At 64.8% G+C, this 17,710-nt stretch overlaps 5 protein-coding genes across 5 annotated transcripts; 3 read left to right on the top strand and 2 right to left on the bottom strand.

Annotated features, from left to right (window-relative positions):
• Nucleotides 1–2,186: 2,186 nt before the first annotated feature.
• EMIHUDRAFT_461962 (3-oxoacyl-synthase) lies at nucleotides 2,187–4,269 on the top strand (the record flags this gene model as incomplete). The annotated part of the gene is made up of 5 exons (XM_005757686.1): nucleotides 2,187–3,008; nucleotides 3,110–3,372; nucleotides 3,650–3,723; nucleotides 3,832–3,917; nucleotides 3,985–4,269. 5 exons carry the CDS (start codon nucleotides 2,187–2,189, stop codon nucleotides 4,057–4,059), a joined length of 1,320 nt encoding a protein of 439 aa, XP_005757743.1. The 3' UTR covers nucleotides 4,060–4,269.
• A 789-nt stretch (nucleotides 4,270–5,058) lies between these two features.
• EMIHUDRAFT_433126 (hypothetical protein) lies at nucleotides 5,059–5,862 on the top strand (the record flags this gene model as incomplete). The annotated part of the gene is made up of 1 exon (XM_005757685.1): nucleotides 5,059–5,862. A coding segment is annotated over one exon (802 nt), but the record flags the coding sequence as incomplete, so codon positions are not given.
• Nucleotides 5,863–10,506: 4,644 nt separating this feature from the next.
• Nucleotides 10,507–11,160, top strand: EMIHUDRAFT_62390 (hypothetical protein; the record flags this gene model as incomplete). Its single annotated transcript, XM_005757684.1, has 2 exons — nucleotides 10,507–10,792; nucleotides 11,012–11,160. 2 exons carry the CDS (start codon nucleotides 10,507–10,509, stop codon nucleotides 11,158–11,160), a joined length of 435 nt encoding a protein of 144 aa, XP_005757741.1.
• A 1,284-nt stretch (nucleotides 11,161–12,444) lies between these two features.
• Nucleotides 12,445–13,425, bottom strand: EMIHUDRAFT_198964 (hypothetical protein; the record flags this gene model as incomplete). Its single annotated transcript, XM_005757683.1, has 1 exon — nucleotides 12,445–13,425. The coding sequence occupies one exon, from the start codon at nucleotides 13,423–13,425 to the stop codon at nucleotides 12,445–12,447; it is 981 nt and encodes a 326-aa protein (XP_005757740.1).
• Nucleotides 13,426–13,529: 104 nt separating this feature from the next.
• EMIHUDRAFT_62406 (hypothetical protein) lies at nucleotides 13,530–14,675 on the bottom strand (the record flags this gene model as incomplete). Its single annotated transcript, XM_005757682.1, has 1 exon — nucleotides 13,530–14,675. One exon carries the CDS (start codon nucleotides 14,673–14,675, stop codon nucleotides 13,530–13,532), a length of 1,146 nt encoding a protein of 381 aa, XP_005757739.1.
• Nucleotides 14,676–17,710: the final 3,035 nt, after the last annotated feature.

Below are 17,710 nucleotides of genomic sequence, written 5' to 3'. Positions count from 1 at the left end.
ACTTTTCATCTCCGCACTGTTCAATCAACGCTTGAACAAACTCTCTCACTCTCACATCACACCGCGCTCTCTCTACCTCCTCATTGACTGGTCGCTGGGCTCGCAGATTAGAGTGGTCATCGTAAAATCGCCTTTCCGGTACTTACATTGAGAGACGGACAGACGCAGACATCTCGTGGACGCGTGGTGCCTGCCGCCGCGAGAAGCGTCGGGGGTTCAGGGCGCGGGCCGGCCCCCAGAGCAGATAGGAGGGTTAGAGCACCGCGGTGTTTTAGTTTTTCCGCAATTTGTTTTCTTTGTTGTTGCGGTTTGAACGAACTGGTTGGTTGAGGCAAAGAAAAGGAATAGTGCCGAGGAAGGGCTGGGGCGAGGGGGAGGGGGCGCATCGCGGCGCGGAGAGGGCTAGGCACTAAGGCACAAGGGCACAAACGATTGACCCTTCTCTCCCTTCGATGTTATTATAATAAACAAACGCGAGGCGGACAAAACTTCTGATGCCATGCGTGACCTAGTATAGTGTCCCCAGCTAAAGGCGTGTCCACGTTGGAGGCAACCGATGCGAGTCGACTGGTGTGTGTCGTCGTGGTTTCGTATCAAGAATACTCACTCACTCACACCTGAGGGCGGGTGTAGAGGATGTAGAGTGTAGAGCGCTGTAGAGCTGTAGAGATGTAGAGCGCGCTCTGGAGCGCTGTAGAGCTCTACAGCGCTCTACATTTCTACATCCCTGCAGCTCTACAGCGCTTTACACCCTAACATCCTCTACACCCTCCCTACACCCTCCCTCAGACTCACACACGGCGGACACGCATATGACACATCACTCTCGGGCCCACACGTCGAGAAGAGAATCTCTCTCTCTCTCTCTCTCTCTCTCTCTCTCAGACATCCCGCACACGCGCCGGGAATTTTTCTCGAGGCAGGTGGCGATTTTTTTGCTTGGCCGGCCGGGACAGACCAGCCTTTGTGCTTTGACGTTCGCGCGGATTTCGTGAACTTCGAACTCGAACGAACGCAGCCGGCGGGGCCCAGCCCGAACCTCGAAACTGAACGGACCGCGCCGGCTGCGGAAGGCGCGAACTGCGGAAACGAACGAATTCGTGAACTCCGTTCGAACTTTGGAAAAAAGAAAACCAGGGCCAAAAGTTCGTTCGTTCGGCGTGCAGTTTAGCCACGAGCCGCGCTGAACGAACGAACTCGCGCAACTGCGCCACGTGCTCACGTGCGGACGCGGTCTGTCCCTCAATCTAGCGGACTACGGGCGCGATTACCGGTGCCGGTGCGCTGTGAGCAGGGCCGCCCTGTGGTGCCTGGGCGCCTTGCGTGCTGACTGGCGAGTAAAATGGGGGCGACGGGGGCTCCCCGAGGCGTCCAGGCGTACCAGGCCTCTAGTTAGGCGACTAGGGACTATACAGGCCTGCATAGTCAAACAATAACTATTGCGGTTCGTTCCGTGGTTCGTTCGCAGTTCAGACGAACTTCCCTGGTATTCCTCGCCCTGCGGGCTGCGGGTGTGAAGCGGGTCGGGGGGGAGGAGAAAAGAAAAGGCGCGAGTTCACGAACTAGTTCGAGGGTTCGGGCACCCAAGCCCCAAGGGCGGACGACCGAACCGATGCAGCGAACCAAGGGGATAAATAAAACGGACACCTCTACTAGGAGATGGGTAAAAAGGAACAGGTCCCCGCCCTGCGGTCTTTGTGCAGGGTTCTTTGTGGGTGTGGTCGGCGACTAGCCGGGGTCGTCCTCCCGATGTGGGGGACTAGCACTAGCCGTCTTCCACATGGTCCCTCGGGTCCCTGGGGATGCGTCCAGAGCGAACTCCGAAACCGAACGAACGAGAACCGCGAGTTCACCGAACCAGTTCATCTTCATGAACCAGTTCGCCAGTCAAAGCACAAAGGCTAGAAAGCTGAGAAGCTGCCGAGCCCAAATCACTGTGAGAGACGTGATTTCTTGTTGGTTTTCTAAAATCTCTCTCTCAAAGAAGGTAGGATGGCGATGGGACAGACAGAAGACAGATGGGCTGTGAAATTCTTTCTTTCTGGAAAAACCTGCCCGGCCCCTGGCCTGCCCCGACCGGAAGGGCCCAGACTTACCGGGCGATTTATTGATGGTAAGGGGAGAACGGTCGGCATCACGGGACCCCAAAACAAAAAAAGCTGGCCGGGAATCCTGCGGGTTCTCCCATGCTCTCGCTTCTGCCCGGCCTGGCCGTCAGCTTCCACGCAGGCGCGTCGCCGCGGCCTGCGGTGCACCGAGCGCACCACCGGACGAGCGATGTCGCGATGGCTGCGCCTGGCGGCCGGCGCGTTGTCGTGACCGGGATGGGCATCGTCTCGTGCCTCGGCAACTCGCTCGACGACGTGTCCGCCTCGCTGAAGGAGGCCAAGTCGGGCATCAAGGTGAACCAAAAGTACATTGACATTGGCATGAAGTCGCACATCTGCGGGAGGCCCGAGATCGACCTCGACGAGTTCATCGATCGCAAGCAGGCGCGGTTCATGGGCATCAACGCCAAGTACGCGTTCGTCGCGATGCAACAGGCGATCGACGACTCGTGCCTGCCGCCAGAGGCGATCGACAGCGATCGCTGCGGCGGGATCCTCGGGCAGGGGGGCACCTCCTTGGCGGACGTGCAGGAGACCATGCAGGCGGTCGAGGACCGCAAGCTTCGCCGCATCGGGCCGTACCGAGTGACACGCTCGATGGGCTCGACAGTCTCTGCCGTGCTGTCCACCAGCTTTAAGCTCAAGGGCGCCTCGTACTCGATCTCGTCGGCCTGCTCCACCGGGGCGCACTGCATCGGCGTCGGCATGGAGCAGATCCAGCTCAACAAGGCGGATGTCATGTTTTGCGGCGCCGGCGAGGCAGAGGACTGGGGCTTCTCAGTCATGTTCGACGCGATGACGGCGCTCTCCACCAAGTACAACGACGATCCCACGACGGCGTCGCGCGCGTTCGACGTCTCGCGCGACGGCTTCGTCATTGCAGGCGGCGGCGGCATCATCGTGCTCGAAGAGCTCGAGCACGCCAAGGCGCGGCATTGCCCGCGAATCCACACACAGACCCTTCTTGCACTGCCTCACTTCGGGTCGGCCCCCTCGCAAAGGCGCGTGGCGCCAAGATATACGGCGAGCTGGTCGGGTACGCGGCCAACTCGGACGGGTACGACATGGTGGCGCCGTCGGGGATCGGCGGCCAGAACTGCATGCGGCTGGCGATGAAGATGGCAAACGAGGTTGGCGGCGAGAAGCAGATCGACTATGTCAACACTCACGGCACCTCGACGCCGGTGGGCGATCTCAAGGAGCTCGACGCCATCAAGACCGTCTTCACCGAGGCGGGCTACCAGCCGCACGTCGGCTCGACGAAGTGCGCCCCTCTTCGGCCGCACCCCCCCCCCCCCCTCCTCCCCCCACGCACGCGCCGCAGACACTGGACGTGTCATGGGACGTGTCATGTTCGCGACCCTGTGCCAAACCGCCCTCGGCCGCCGCCACCGCCCCGCCGCCGAACCGCCCTCGCCGCCGCCTCTGTCACGGTCGACTTGCGCGCCACCACCACCTCTTTTCTCTCGCCACCAAAGGCCTCTCCTGCCGCCCTCGCCGCCATCCCGGAGCCCCGCCCCTCCCCCCTCCCACGTCTTCAGGTCGCTGTCGGGGCACGCGCTGGGCGCCGCCGGCGTGCACGAGGCGATCTACTCTTTGCTCATGATGCGCGATGGTGCTCGCCTAGCGCGCCACGCCCCCGTCCCTCCCCTCTTGTCTTCCCTCCTCGACCACGCCCCACCGTCACACCTCTGGTCTCACGCCTAGCCCGGCTTCGCGCCAGGCTTCCTCGCCGAGTCGGCCAACATCAAAGAGCTCGTCCCCGAGGCGGAGGGCATGAACATATTGCGGAAACGCGAGGAGATGCCGGTAACGCGTGTGTCACGTCGCCCCCTTGCTCACCCCCTCTGTGTCACAGAATCGTTTGGCGTTGCAGGTGCAGCGCGTCATGTCGAACTCGTTCGGCTTCGGCGGCACCAACGCATGCCTCATCTTTGACAAGTACGACTGAGGGGGACAGCGCTGCCCCTCGCCTGACATAACACATCGGAGGCCGTTCGATGTGAAGGGGCAGTGGAGGTGAGTGCGTCGATTGCGTGTCCGTGCTCTTCCTCCGACCCACGCCGCGTCTCCCACTCGCACAATTCCCCCTTCTCTATCCCACCCATATGCGCAATCCCTGCTGCTATGGCACTCGAAAAGTAAGAGTGCCATACACACCGCCGGCGTCCAACACATACACGTCACACCGGCGACTCACCGACGGCGGCGCGCGCGTCGGTTGCGGGTGCGGCGCCGCGCGGCCGCGGCGGGGGGCCCGGGGCCGCCGGGGGGGGGGGGGGGGCTCCACCCCGGGCTCTCCGGCTCTCCCCGGCGCCCCACGCGTGTCACGCGGCCCGCGCACAGCCACCACCGGTCAGAATCCGCTATGGCACGGCGGCACGCACACGAGCTGCAGCGGCCGTGCCGCCGTGTCATACGTTAGCGGCGCGAGCAGGCGGCGAGGCGCGCCGCGCGGGTATGCGCAATGCGGGAGGCCGTCTGTGAGGTGTTTTTGTCGTGCGGTATCGCGCGCCTTGCGGGCGGGGGGGCGCGGAAAAGAGGAACCTCTTAGCGCCATCGCCACATGGTGCTGCGCAAGCAGGGAGGGCGAGACGATCGAGGGGTCCCGTACCATGCGGAATCGACCCTATCCAGTGCTCAAGTGCTCAATCAAGACAACGGGGTGCCTGCCTTGCACTTGGAGCACTTGGAGTGCAGTTATTAACCTGCCTCGTTACATCCCTAGAGCAAAAGAATTCTTTTCTGGAGCTTACTCGAGTAGGCCGCACGATGATTTCCCTCTGGCGGATGAGTCAGAACATACTAAGAGCAGTCATACTAAGAGTGTGTGAGTGTGAGTGTGTGTGTGAGTACACACACACACACACACACATACTAAGAGGAGCAAGGCATAGCTGTGAAGCGGTCTCCATTGACAGCTGTGAAGAGGCGTGGCTCTGCTCGCCAGCATGATCTCCCTCTGGCCCGTGGCGTCATCGGCGCTGCTGCTGCCGCCATTTGGCCCCTGTACTCGCCGTGCGGCGATAGGCTGTGGCACCGCAGCGTTCCTCGTCCCAAATGCGGGCCGTGCGGCTGGCGTGCAAGACATGCAGCGCAGCACCTCAGCAGCTTGGACGATCTCGGAGCCGCAGCTGTCGTCGCCCTCCCTCGAGGCGTTGTCGGTGATGCTGGGAGAGGTCTCCCTTTCTGACGTACTCGAGGAGCAGGTGAGTAATGGGCGCGCCGGGATGTCGTCTGCCGAGTTGGCCAACGAGAAGCGCAAGAAGGCCGAGGAGGTGGCTGCGCAAAGGCGGCTCGAGTTTCAGGAGAAGGTGGCGGCTCGGAAGGCCCAGAAAGCGGCTGCAAAGGAAGCGGGCACATCTGCGCCCGTGGAACGCCTAGCCCCTCCTCCCCCGCCGCCGCCGCCGCCGCCACCCGCTCCCGCAGCAATCACCCCTAAGCCTCTTCCGCCTCCGCCTCCGCCGCCGCCGCCGCCGCCGCCGCCACCGCCGCCGCCGCCGCCGCCGCCTCCCAAGCCTCCTCCTCCTCCGCCGCCGCCGCCGCCTCCGAAGCCGCCGCCGCCGCCGCCGCCGCCGCCGCCGCCTCCGCCTCCCAAGCCTCCTCCGCCGCCGCCGCTGCCTCCCAAGCCGCCGCCGCCGCCGCCGCCTCCCAAGCCGCCGCCGCCACCGACGCCGAAGCCAGAGACGGCGAATGGCGACACTTTCTTTGGCTTCTCTCCCTCGGACGTCGTCAAGTCGGGCGCGCAAGGCGCGGAGCAGCTCAACCTCGACGCGCTGCCGTCCATCCCGATGCCAAAGATGCCGAGCGTGACGACGCTGCCAAGCTTCTCGCTGCCCAGCCTGCCGGCACCGTCGCCGCCGGCGGCGAAGCGCGCCGAGCCCGACCTGGACGCGACCCTCCAAGAGGCGCGCGAAGCGCGCGAGCGATTTCTGCAAAAGGAGGGGCTCGCTCCTTCCAAGCCCGCCGCGCAGCCGCGCGCACGGCCTCGCTCGTGCGGGGCCAAGGAGTCTGGCTGCCTGCAGAGCGAGCGCGTCAAGGGGGCCAGCTACATGCCGGCGTGGGCCTACCCACCCGCGCTCAAGCCGCGCGACGCTGCGAAGGCCCTCAACCGCGCCCTCAAGGCTTGCGGCGCCACCGGCGTCGACACCGCCACGGTCGCTGGCGGCGCGCTCCGCCTCACGGCGCGGTTCTCAACCGGCTTCCTCGGCATGACCACCGACACGGCGGAGTTCCTCCTCGACCCCAGCACCACCGCCGTTGCGTTCCGCGCCACCTCGCCCGGCGACGAGGGTCGCGCGCGGGGCCGCATGACGCGCTTGCGCACCCGCCTCAAGTGGCGCGAGATTCCGGCTTGAAGCGCAGCGCTCGAGCCGCCTCCCTGCCGAGCGGGGCGGAGACGCCTCATCGCCACTTCCTTGTGGGGTGGGTTTGGGGGGGGGGGGGGGGGGGGGCTTCTCCTGTGGGGTCAGGCGGTCCGGAGAGACGTGCACCGCGGCCGCTTGCCCCTTTCGTCACACCGAGCCACCCACCTTCATGGCTACTTTCCTTTACCTTCGCTCACGTTTAACCGTGGCATAGCATGGACATGTTTTGTTGGCCCCTTCCATGAAAGAGAGAAAGATTAACCGCGACCCCCCTAGGAAAGGAGTAGGACGGAAAGAAAAAGCCACAAAAGTCAAAACTGAAAGTCCGAAGTCCGACGAGAAGAGGTGCGCGGGGGGGACATCACCGATCTCAATACTCAATTCTCATCAAGGAGAAAGCCCGCCCGATTGGCCTGTTTTTCTTGCGTACCAACTGGGTCAACTCCACTGTGCACTGAGAGCGTGCCACTGCTACACCATGATTTGAAGGAAACCGTCGGACAGAGACTCCCGAGATCCTCCCATCCTCCCTCTGTACTCGAAGAGAGATATTTGCACTTTTCAGACACAATCACAAAATCACACTGTTTCTTGCCTGTGTGAACACTGTTTCTTGCCTGTGGGAGGCCTTCGTCTTCGCGCTCCCGGGCCCGACTGCCACCCACTCTGCTCTCCTCTCTGGCATCGGTAGCGTCACGAGATGACTTTCAGGCGGTGTGGCAGAGGTAGCTGGTACAGATAAATCGTACAGATACATGTTTGCTTCGCGGCCCGCGTTCCTGCGCTGGTGAGCACTCGCAACTCGGTCAATTAGGAGCACGTGGTGTACCGATGCCTTAGATGGTGGGAAGCCTCCCGATCGCTGCTGCTGCGGCAGTCTGTGCGGCCGCATGCGATCTTTGCAGCCGTGCGCGAACTGGTCCTTCACACTCTGGGCAGCGCATTTGCTGACGGAGGCGGCAGCGGCGGCAGGAAAGTTGCGTCGATCGGCAGCCTCATCAGCGAGCTCGCCCCCATCCGATGGGGAGACCATCTCGGGTCGCCGAGGGGGCGGGTCGGACGCCCGATCCGGTTGCTGGCCGGAGGACGTCGCCGGCTCCGCGATTTTGGGCGCCCCAGGCGCCTCCAGCCGCACCCGCGTGAGGTCGCCCTCGAGGACGAGTGTTGACCCTTGCGCGAGCGAGACGGCGTGCGGCGTGGGCAGCTTGTCGCGCACCGCGGCGAGGGTGGGGCCAAAGGAAGGGTCGATGACGACGCGCGGCGTGTCGACGACGCCGACGCCGTCGCGGATGGCGTGCACCTGCAGGAGGGGAAAGGGGGGGGGTGGAGAAGGGGCGCGGGGGGGGGGGGGGGGGGGGGTTTAAACAACCCCCGGGGAAGGGAAGGGGCCCTCTTTGGGCCAAGGGCCAAGGGCAAAAACCACCGGGTGGAAGCCGCACCGTTATTGGCCAAGGAATGGTGGTTAAAAGTGGCAAAAGCGGGCGGGGCGTGCACCGGCGGCGGCAGCCGGACGCCCGACGCGGCAAGCACCTGAGATGTGGGGAGATGTGGGGAGATGTGGGGAGATGTGGCACCCGGCGCGGCGAGCACCTGAGACATGGGGAGATATGGGGAGATGTGGGGAGATGTGGGGAGATATGGCGCCCGGCGCGGCGAGGCACCTCGCAGGCGGAGGCGTAGACATCTGCCTCGCCCGAGGCGGCGGAGTAGGTCGGCTCGCCCTTTGCCGACTTTGGCCGATGCTCCTCCTGCTGCCGCCCGACCCACACACATGCGCGCTCGTCGCGAGTGACCTCCCAGCGGCAGTGCGCGCTGTCGCGGGGATGCAGCAACCCGCCTCAAGGCTGCGCGTGCTCTGGCTGAGCGACGGGTGTGATGATCGGCTCGAGGGAGCTTTCGCCGCCGCGCTCAAGCACGACGAGTGGCTGCTGCTTCTCAGTGCGAGCGCCAAACCAGCGCCGTTGGTCACCCACCGCTTGCGCCAAGGGTACGGTACTTGAGGTTACTGCACGTACAGGCAGCTTTGGGTTTGGCCCACCATAGGCGGCATTGAAGAAGCACGCACACGCCTTGATGCATGGGACTGAGAATGTTGCCAGGTTCCCGATGCGCGTGTTGTGCAAAAGTACATCGTCTTTAGCGGCGACATCCCGGTCGTACGCCCATTCGCTCACGTTGAAGCAATCGCGCAAGCAATGTGGCAGCTTGGTTGGTGTTGGCTGTGTGGTGCTTTTGATTGCATCGCGCAAGCGAGTAGATCGGAAAGGAACGAATAGGGCACGTTGTATGGGCCCGTACAGCGGCCGATAGTTCAAGTAGACCATATGGCGCTGCCGATTGCTGCAGACGCTCATCATGTCGGCCGCCTTGGGAAAGGTGCTGAAGCCAGCACTGGTCACCACCATGTCTGCGTGCGAGAGGAGGAGAAGGTCGACTAAAGCTGTGTCGATCACGCGAAGGGCGGCATCCTTGCCAAAGATCCTGGCCGTTGCCCATGCGTTGTTGTGGCCCACCTGGCCGTGCGAGTGTGCCGCGGTGATGCCCATTTGGCGCAGATGCGCTACCGCTCGCTCTCGGGAAACGGGGCGTCCGCAGCAACAAAAATCGACCAATCCTCTGTTCCCAGCTTCGTTCGCGCTTCATGCACGACATTCTCCAAGAGCCTCGTCAGCGTCGGCGCGAAGCCGCATGGGCGCGACGCCATGCGCAGCGTGGGCGCGCAGAGCGACTCATTCTTCAGACGGTCGCGCACAGCGAGGTTTCCAAAGTTGGGCGCGAGCATGAGTGAGAAGACTTGGTCTGCAGCGTCAAACCAGCTGCGCTCTCTGAGCTGGCAGTCTTGCAGATTATGCGGGGCGACCTCCGCCGCGTTTGCTGAGACGTCTGCCCATCCAGTGCGCAGGTGTAACACTACCAAGGCGCGTCGCGCACTGAAGTTGTTGCAATGGATTGCCAGCTTGCCTGCGTCGGACCACGCTGGTGGCACCTCCGTGCGAAGCTCTGCGTGCATAGAGCGTACGGACTCCACAACTGAGGCCTTGGGCCTGCTCGTGAGTGCCTTGACGGCGCAAGGGATGTCGCCCGGCTTTCTCGGGATCAACTTTGGCGCATCGAAGAAGTCCTCGAACTTGTACAAGCGGCCGCCGGCGTGGCGGCTGCTATTCACAAGCGCGCTGCAGTTTTGTCTGAAGGCTTCTCGAGCGAGCCCACCAACGATTGGCACCGTGTTGCCGAGCCCACCCGTCAATCTGGATGGCCACACTGTCAGCTGACATTCTGCACGCATCGTGCCGCAGGCTGGCCTGGCGGATGCAGCCGAAGGGAGCTGAAGAGCGGACAATGTGTACAGTAGCGTGCGGAGCAGCCCTCTTGAAGACATTTTGCCCAAGAGCAACGGTGTGCGTCACGGAGTAGCAATCGACACTTTGCATATGTTTGGGTTTTAGGTATGTTTTTAGGTACTCGAGTCGACTTTTAGCTACTGGGAGACAAGGGAGAGGGAGGCGCGATTTCTAGGCCCTTGGGGGCCCTACCATCTCTCGAGTATGTTGTTGGCAAATCAAGACACACACAGAGCTCACACATTTGGGTGGGCAATCGACACGTTGCATGTTTGTTTTAGGTTTGTTAGAGAGACTTTTTTGAGTTTTAAGAGTTGTAGGTTTGTTGTTGGCGTTTTGAGTTTGGGTTGTTTGGGTGGGGATATTCTGATAAAATCTCTGGGAAAAATGCGACTTCCGAACATGTTTTGCCGGACGCTCTCGTCGCGCTGCTGATGCAGTCCGCCGGCACACAAGATCGACTGGCGATCTGGCGAGCCGACAGTGGACGTGCCGACCGCTGTGTTCTGAATTCGCAAATGACAAAGAAAGAATTCTAGAAAAAAGAAACCAAACGGCCCTGCGGAACGCTCTGCTTACCCCTCGCTGCCTCCTCCTTCGCGCCATGGTGAGAGGCGGTACTTATTCTGCCCGGTTGTGGATTCAAAACCCTAACCCTCGTCCTCGCCTCGCAGCCGCAGGCCGAGGAGGATGTCGAAGTCAGGCTCGAGGACCAGCAGGCACTGGAGCTGGTGCTGGTGCGGCCTTCCAGCCATCGCCACATTTGACCGCACCTCACTCTCGCCGCAGGCCATCAACCAGTTTGGGCGGCTGAACACGCGGATGCACGAGCTCGAGGACGAGATCAAGGAGAAGCGCTCGCAGCACGACCAGCTAGACGACGCGGCCAACGAGCTCATCCTTGCGGACGACGACGAGCCTGTGCGGTGCGCCACTGTGGCCGCACGACTCACCTCGGCTCCGAGGCAAGCATCCCGTTAGGACCCCGGGCGCCAGTAGACTGACGCGCCGCCCGGCGCTCCGCTGCCTCCGCAGAGTGCAGTACGGCGAATGTTACTTTGAGGTCGGCAAAGAGCGTGCAGGTCGACGCTGCTCCGCGCACGCATCTCGCGAGCCCAACCCCCGCTGCACACGTCAAGTCACGCCGGCGTCTTGCCTTCACACCCCCATTAGCCCCACCTGTCCGTTACCTCAGACGAGTTGCTCGAGTCGCGCAAGGACGCGGTGGCCGACGAGATCTCGGAGCTCGAGAGCCAACTCGGCACGATCCGGCAGACGCTCGCCGGACTCAAAAAGCAGCTATACGCACGCTTCGGAGGCAACATCAACTTGGAAGAAAACTGAAGATCATTCCCTGGCAGTCACGCGGGAACAGGCATGTTCCGTCGGCACATGTACATGTCGCTTGCCATACCCCGGCCGGTGGTGCTGGTGGCTGTAGAGCGCCTGTGGCTGAGCCTGCGACGTGCGACGAGGTGTATACGATGTACATCGCGGCCTCTGCGGGGTACCGCGCGCTTTGACAGTATTTTTGAGATTATCGTGCCCCCCGAGCATATGCATGTACTATTGTGCCAAGAGACGAGAACCCCCTCCCCCCACCCCACCCAGACCCACCCACACGTCATTTTCTTCGTCATCTCTTTCCGATCTTGGTTCTTGCGCTCCATGACGATGAGAGATCTGTGAGAGATCGATCTGATTCATGATTGGCGCTCAGCCCCGATTGGGAGCATTGGCGCATTGGCATACTCGCTCCGAGTCGAGACGCAGCCGTCAATCGGCGTGCGGCCCCTGCTCATTCTTGGGCCTACTCGCGGGGGGACAGCTGGGGTGAGCAAGAGAGTAGACCGACACCTAGCCACCGGGGAGCGGAAACTGCCTCGTAAGCCAGTCAAAAGGCCGGAAGCGCGGCCCACTCGGAGGCTCCGCTCGCACCGCGGGGGTGGCCACCTCGTGCCCTTGGTCGGCCGGGGCGGCGCGGCGGCGCAGCAACCCGCCGAACCCGCGCTTCCCGCCCTCGGCCGACACCTCTTCGGCCGCCGCCGCCGCTGGCGGCGGCGGCCGAAGAGGAGGCGCACGGCTCCGGCGCAGAGTTCGAAGCTGCCACGCTACCCACCTTTGGTTCGCAGCGGCCAAGGACTCGTCCGCCTACTCGCAACGAGGCGCGTCAAGGCGTAGAAGCGAACGCAGGCGCCACGCAATGACCAGCGGCGACGACCCATTCTTGTATCCCGTGCAGACCTCCACGCTCGGAAGCCACGCCACCGCTGCCGCCTCGGGCGTCGCCACCCCCGCCGCTGCCAGCGCCCCTGCCGCTGAAGCTGCTGCCACCTCCGCCAGTGCCACCGCGAAGCCAGCGCCGGCGGAGCGACAAGTAGCGCGCCCATCCGTCCGTCATCGCTTGCTCGAGCTGCAGACCCGCGACGTTCGCCTGGTAAGCTGCACGTTGCTGCAGCTCCTCCATTGAGGAAGGGAGGGACACGAGCCACCTGTTCACAGCTAGAGGTGTGAAGAGACGCTGCTCACAGCTGTCGTCGGGCTCGTACCCCTCCACACCCCGCCGCCGCCGGCACATACTCGTCCCTCGCTCGCCGCCCTTGCGCCTATCAGAATGCGGCGGGCGTGTCAGGGGCGCATGTCAGACTCCGTGCTCGTGCCCTCGTCCTGCCCGAGCGCCGCGAGCCGCACCAGCGCCGCCAGGAGTAACAGCCGCGCCCGCTGGGCAAAGGCGAGGCTGACGACGAAGCAAGCCTCCACACAAGCGAGCGCCGACCCCGCCGCAAGGAGGAAGGAGAGGAGCGCCGCACCGCACGACAGCGCGGCGAGGTGGCGCCTCTCTGCTGCCTCAGCAGCGGCGGGTCCCGTTGCTGTGACGGCGGCGGGGTTGGACGGGGACGGTCGGGCGGCGTGCGAGGTCGCGGAGGCATCCTCGGGGGAGGAGAGGTGGTCTGCGGAGGTGGCTGCTCGTCCTGTCGCTGCCGGCTGCTCGCCCGTGCTGCCTACGCCTTCTCTTTCCATCGCGGCTGCTCCTCTCCGACCATGCCGAGCGACGGGCGGTGGCGCCGCGCCATTGCGGCCGAGCCGGCGGTGGGCGGCGGCCGCGGTGAGCTCCACCACCGTGCCGCCGCTGACCGCCGCCATCGCCGCCCCGAGTGCCGTGAGCCGCGCCGCACCCCAGCCCTCGCGCACGGCGGAGGCTGCGTGGACGGCCGCCTCGTCGATGCGGACGAGGCGCCTCGGGTCGGGGTCGCGCCTCGCAAAGGCCAGCGCGAGTCGCGCCGTTCCGTAAGCCAGCGCTGCCTCGCGCGCTCGACGCGCCGGCGGGTAGGCCGCTGCAAGGCAAGCCGCACCGCCCGCAGCCAGGATCGTGCTGCTCGCGTTTCCGGCGAGGCTGGCCGCCCTGCCCCTCGCCGCTGCCGCCGCGCGCGGGCGATGGGCCGTTATCGCTGTGACGAGCGCAGCACGAGCGTTGGTGTGGTCTGCACTGCCGCTGACTAGCGCCGACTGCGGCGCGGGCTCTGCCACACTGCACACTGCAGCTTTCGCGCGAGGTGCGATGGGAGCCGGCCCGAGGCGGGGCTGGCAGGCTGCCAGGGAGAGTATCATCTGGGGTCGCCCAGGCGCGACGCTCCGTCCCTTGGGCCGCCCCGGCACGGGTGAACTTTTCATGCACGTCCCCATACACCATCTCCACTCTCATCAGAGCCCACTCACATCAAGAGCTCGAACCCTTCCCGCCCGCTCACCGCATCGTGAATCGCTTTCCTTCCCTCATCGCCCAAACTGTTGTAGCTGAGGTCGATGTTTTTCAGCACCCCGCTGCCCGACACGTACTCGGCGATCTCTGCGGCGCCAGTTGGGCCGATGCTGCAGCGACTCAAGCCCAGCGAGGTGAGTTTGTTGCGCTGCCGCTCGACGCGCACGATGCCGAGGGCCGCCTCCTCGGTCAAGCTGTTGTAGCTCACGTCCAAGGAGGTCAATACCGCGTTGCCCTGCAGCGCCTCGGCGATCGCGGTCGCGCCCTCGTCGCGGATGAAGTTGTTCTGGAGGTTTAGGCTGGTCAAGACCCCATTGACGCGCAGAGCGGAGGCCAGCGCCTTGGCGCCCTCGCCGCCGATATAGTTCGCGCCGAGCTGCAACTCGGTCAATACCCCGTTGCCGCGCAGCGCTTCCGCGATCGCAGCGGCGCCCTGGTCGCGGATCTGGTTGTTGGCGAGGTTGAGGGTGGTCAGCACCCCGTTGACTGCGAGAGCGCCGCCGATCGCCTTCGCGCCCTCGTCGCCGATCTCGTTTTCGCCGAGGTCGAGGTTTTTCAGCACCCCGTTGACGCGCAGAGCGGAGGCCAGCGCCTTGGCGCCCTCGCCGCCGATCTCGTTCGCGCCCAGCCGCAACTCGGTCAGCACCGCGTTGCCGCGTAGCGCCTCCGCGATCGCGGCTGCGCCCTCCGCGCCGATGTTGTTGTGCGGGAGCGCGAGGGTGGTCAGCACCCCGTTGACGCGAAGAGCGGAGGCCAGCGCGGTGGCGCCCTCGTCGCCGATCCTGTTCTCGTCGAGCCGCAACTCGGTCAATACCGCGTTGACGCGAAGAGCGGATGCTAGCGCCTTGGCACCCTCGTCGCCAATGCCGCCGATGTTGTAGTCCTGGCCGAGGTTGAGGTTGGTCAATACCCCGTTGACGCGCAAAGCGGAGGCCAGCGCCTTGGCGCCCTCGTTGCCGACGACGCTGCCGCTGATGTTGAGCTCGGTCAGCGACTCGGGCAATAACACCGACCCGGCGCCGCCTAGATGGTGCTTCAGCACGCCGGCACGCCTCCAGTAGCCCGCCGGCTTGAGCACCCCGCCAACGCACCCCTCCATCCAGCCACGCAGCAGCGCCGCGTGCCAGACCGCGATCGCGTTCCGCCCGCGGTGCCGCAAGTACTGCAAGTGCAAATCGAGCAGCGAGAGCGACGCTTCCGTGCGGCCGCCCGCCTCCGTCCGCTTCACCAAATTCTGCCCCTCCAGCTTGCGCGCAATCTTCGCCGCATCGACGTCGTCGACGCCCCACAGCATCGCCGCCACGCTCAGCGGCATCTCCGTGTCCTCGGGCAGCACGGCGAGCCTGCAGCAGCAACGCTCGATCCGCGCGTCGTTCACCTCGAGCCGCAAGAGCTGCACCTCCATGCCGGCGAAGAAAGTGCCGTAATCGTAGTCGCCTCCTCCCTCGACGTCGACGAACGTGTTCTGTCCCCTCGCCTGCCGCAACTCCTCGAGGAAGGAGCCCGTGCTCTGGTCGCGGCAGACGGCGCCCCACTGCTCGAGCACCACCGGCAACCCGCCGCTCAGCCACACGAGCTCTTTCGCGTCCGCATCGGTCGAGAGGTCGGCGTCGGTCTGCATGCACGCCGCGAGCAAGCGCAGCGCCTGCCTCCGCTCCAGCGCGCCAATCTCCTGCGTCCTGCCGCCCGCCTGCGTGGCCACTTCGCGCACCCGCGTAGTCAGCAGCCGGCCGGCATGCAGCCGCATGAACGGCCTCGCCTGCTCCAGAGTCCACACGTCGTCGAGAATGAGCAAGCAGCGCCGGGTATCGAGCCAACGCGCGATGGCATCGGCGACCGCGGCCGGCTGCTCTCGGAACGCGGAGATGTCAACGTCGAGCATGCCCGCCAGCTCGCGCAGCACGTCGAGCGCGCTGCGCTCCTGCCCAAAGCGGAGCCAGAAAACACCGCCGTGAAAGGCCGACTGCACGCGAACGTCGAGGGCGAGCACCGCGGCGAGGGTGCTCTTGCCGAGGCCGGCGGTCCCCGCCAGCGCGGCAGCACCTCCGCCTCCACCCACGAGCGAAACCGGCTGCAGGCCGTCCTCGATCAACGTCTTGCGGAGAGCTGCGTCCGCCGGCCGCAGCTCGTAGCGGTCGGGGACCGCTCGTAGTGGCAGATCGCCGCGAGGCCGCTGCGGCTGCAGCAGCACCGGCCGCCCCGCCGCGATCCTGTTCACTGCGTCCGGTCCTGCCGCCGGGAGGCACCGGCCCCGGCCAGGCTCCGCTTGCTTCACCAAAGCTGCGTCCTGCGGGTCGATCCCGAGGGCGAAACGCGGGGTGAATGCAGCCAAGGCGCCATTGGCCAGGCTGCCGCCCGCCTTCGTCTCGCTGCGCACCGCCAGCTCGCCCGCCTCAAAGCCAAGCCGCGCCGCATCCCTCAGCGGCTTGCCTGCCTGCGTCGCCTCGGCCACGCGCTTCCAGAAGGCCACGCCGAACCGCGAGCTCGCGTCGTCGTGCGCCAGAGTCTCCCAGCAGACGACGTTCGGCACGCCCGCATGCGCGAGAGCCTCGGCCAGCGCGAGCGACTTGCACCCATTTAACACGACCAGCTCGGCCCGTCGCAGCATCTGCACGAGGCTGGGCGCGTCGATGGCCTCAGGCCGTCCGTTCTTGATCCACAGGAGCGTGCGGTGCGACCCTAGCGTCGGGTCTGCGTGCCCACTAAAGTGGAACCAAGAGAAGCCCGGCAGGCTCGATGCCTCGCTCGCCGCCTGCTCGGCAGTCGGGTCGCGCAGGACGGAGGCGGCGACCCAGCTAGCCGGAAGCGCCGCCTGGATCTCGTCCAGCTCAGTGAGTACGCCGTCGAGGCGAAGGCCCGCTGGGGCGGTGAAGGAGGCGCAGCCGACAGCCAGCAACCGTGGGATAGGGACCGGCTGGGGCGGATGCGGCGGCGGCGGATGCTGCGCGGGGGGGTTGGCCGACAGTACGTCGAGCACCTGCCGCTGCATGTCGAGCATCTTCTCGAACCCTTGCCGCACTTCATCGCCAAGCTCGAGAAGCTCGCTACGGAACTCTGCGTCCGACACGCCCGAGGCGACGGCGATGCTGCGCACGACCTCGGAGTCCTTCTCGAGCGCGGCCACGTCGACAGCCTGGCCGATCGCATTCCGCTCGGCCACCTGCCGCTGCACCGCCGCCTCCACCGCGTACTCGCGCATCTGCAGCCGGGCGATGATGTGCGCGTCGCGAGCGATGTTGTAGAACGTGAGCAGCTGGTCGAGCTGGCCCGTGATCTCCGAGTCGAGCTGCGAGAAGGCGTTGCGCCTCTTCACTTTGAGCGCGCGCCGCAGCCACCCCTTCTTGCCAAAGGCAGCGACCGCCGAGCACACGTCCTCGAGCAGCTGCTGCAACTCGCGCATCCGGTCCTCGACGCTCGCGCGGCTCTTCACGTCCATGAGCTCCACATTTTCAGCCATGAGCTGCAGCAGCTCGAGGACGTCGATCGTGCGCAGGGCAGCCGATAGCGCATCGTTGATCACAGTGCGCGACTCTTGCACGACTTGAAGGACGCCGCGAGCCGCGCGGCACACCGCCGGAATGAGAGGCAGCCCGGCGCCCTCGCCGAGCCTCAGCACGGTGTCGACGAGCTTCAGTCCCGTCTCCAACTTGTCGAGCGCCCGTGCCGCCGACGTGAGCCGGACGATGCCACTGTCCGTCGATGAGGACCGCTGGAGATCGGACATGGCGAAGGACACCACCCGGCTGCCACCGGTTTGTCCGCTGACTTTCTTTTTTCGTTAATGCAAAAAGCGAATTCGTCCCTTTTTTTGCGGCCAGCCTGTACTCTCAATTCACACTCACATCAAGAGCTCGAACCCTTCCCGCCCGCTCACCGCATATAGGTATCTCTCTCTCCCCCACAGGACCGGTCCAGGACCGGTTCGAGCTGGCTGCGCTGGACCGGTCCAGCCCTCCAAAGCGGTCCAGCACCCTCCATGGCGCCCCAGAGGGCTGAGCCTGAGGTGAACTGCACATTCTGGAGCGGCCGCACACTGCTCGGTCGGTACCCCCCCTGCACAACTAAGCTCATGGCCGACCCGCCCCCAGCAGCAGCGCCTTGCTGCTGGGAGGGTCCGGAGCAGATGCGGGTCAA

This window comes from Emiliania huxleyi, assembly GCF_000372725.1.
Source record: "Emiliania huxleyi CCMP1516 unplaced genomic scaffold EMIHUscaffold_9, whole genome shotgun sequence".
NCBI lineage: Eukaryota > Haptophyta > Isochrysidales > Noelaerhabdaceae > Emiliania > Emiliania huxleyi.
This window is presented reverse-complemented; position numbering and strand designations above follow the sequence as displayed.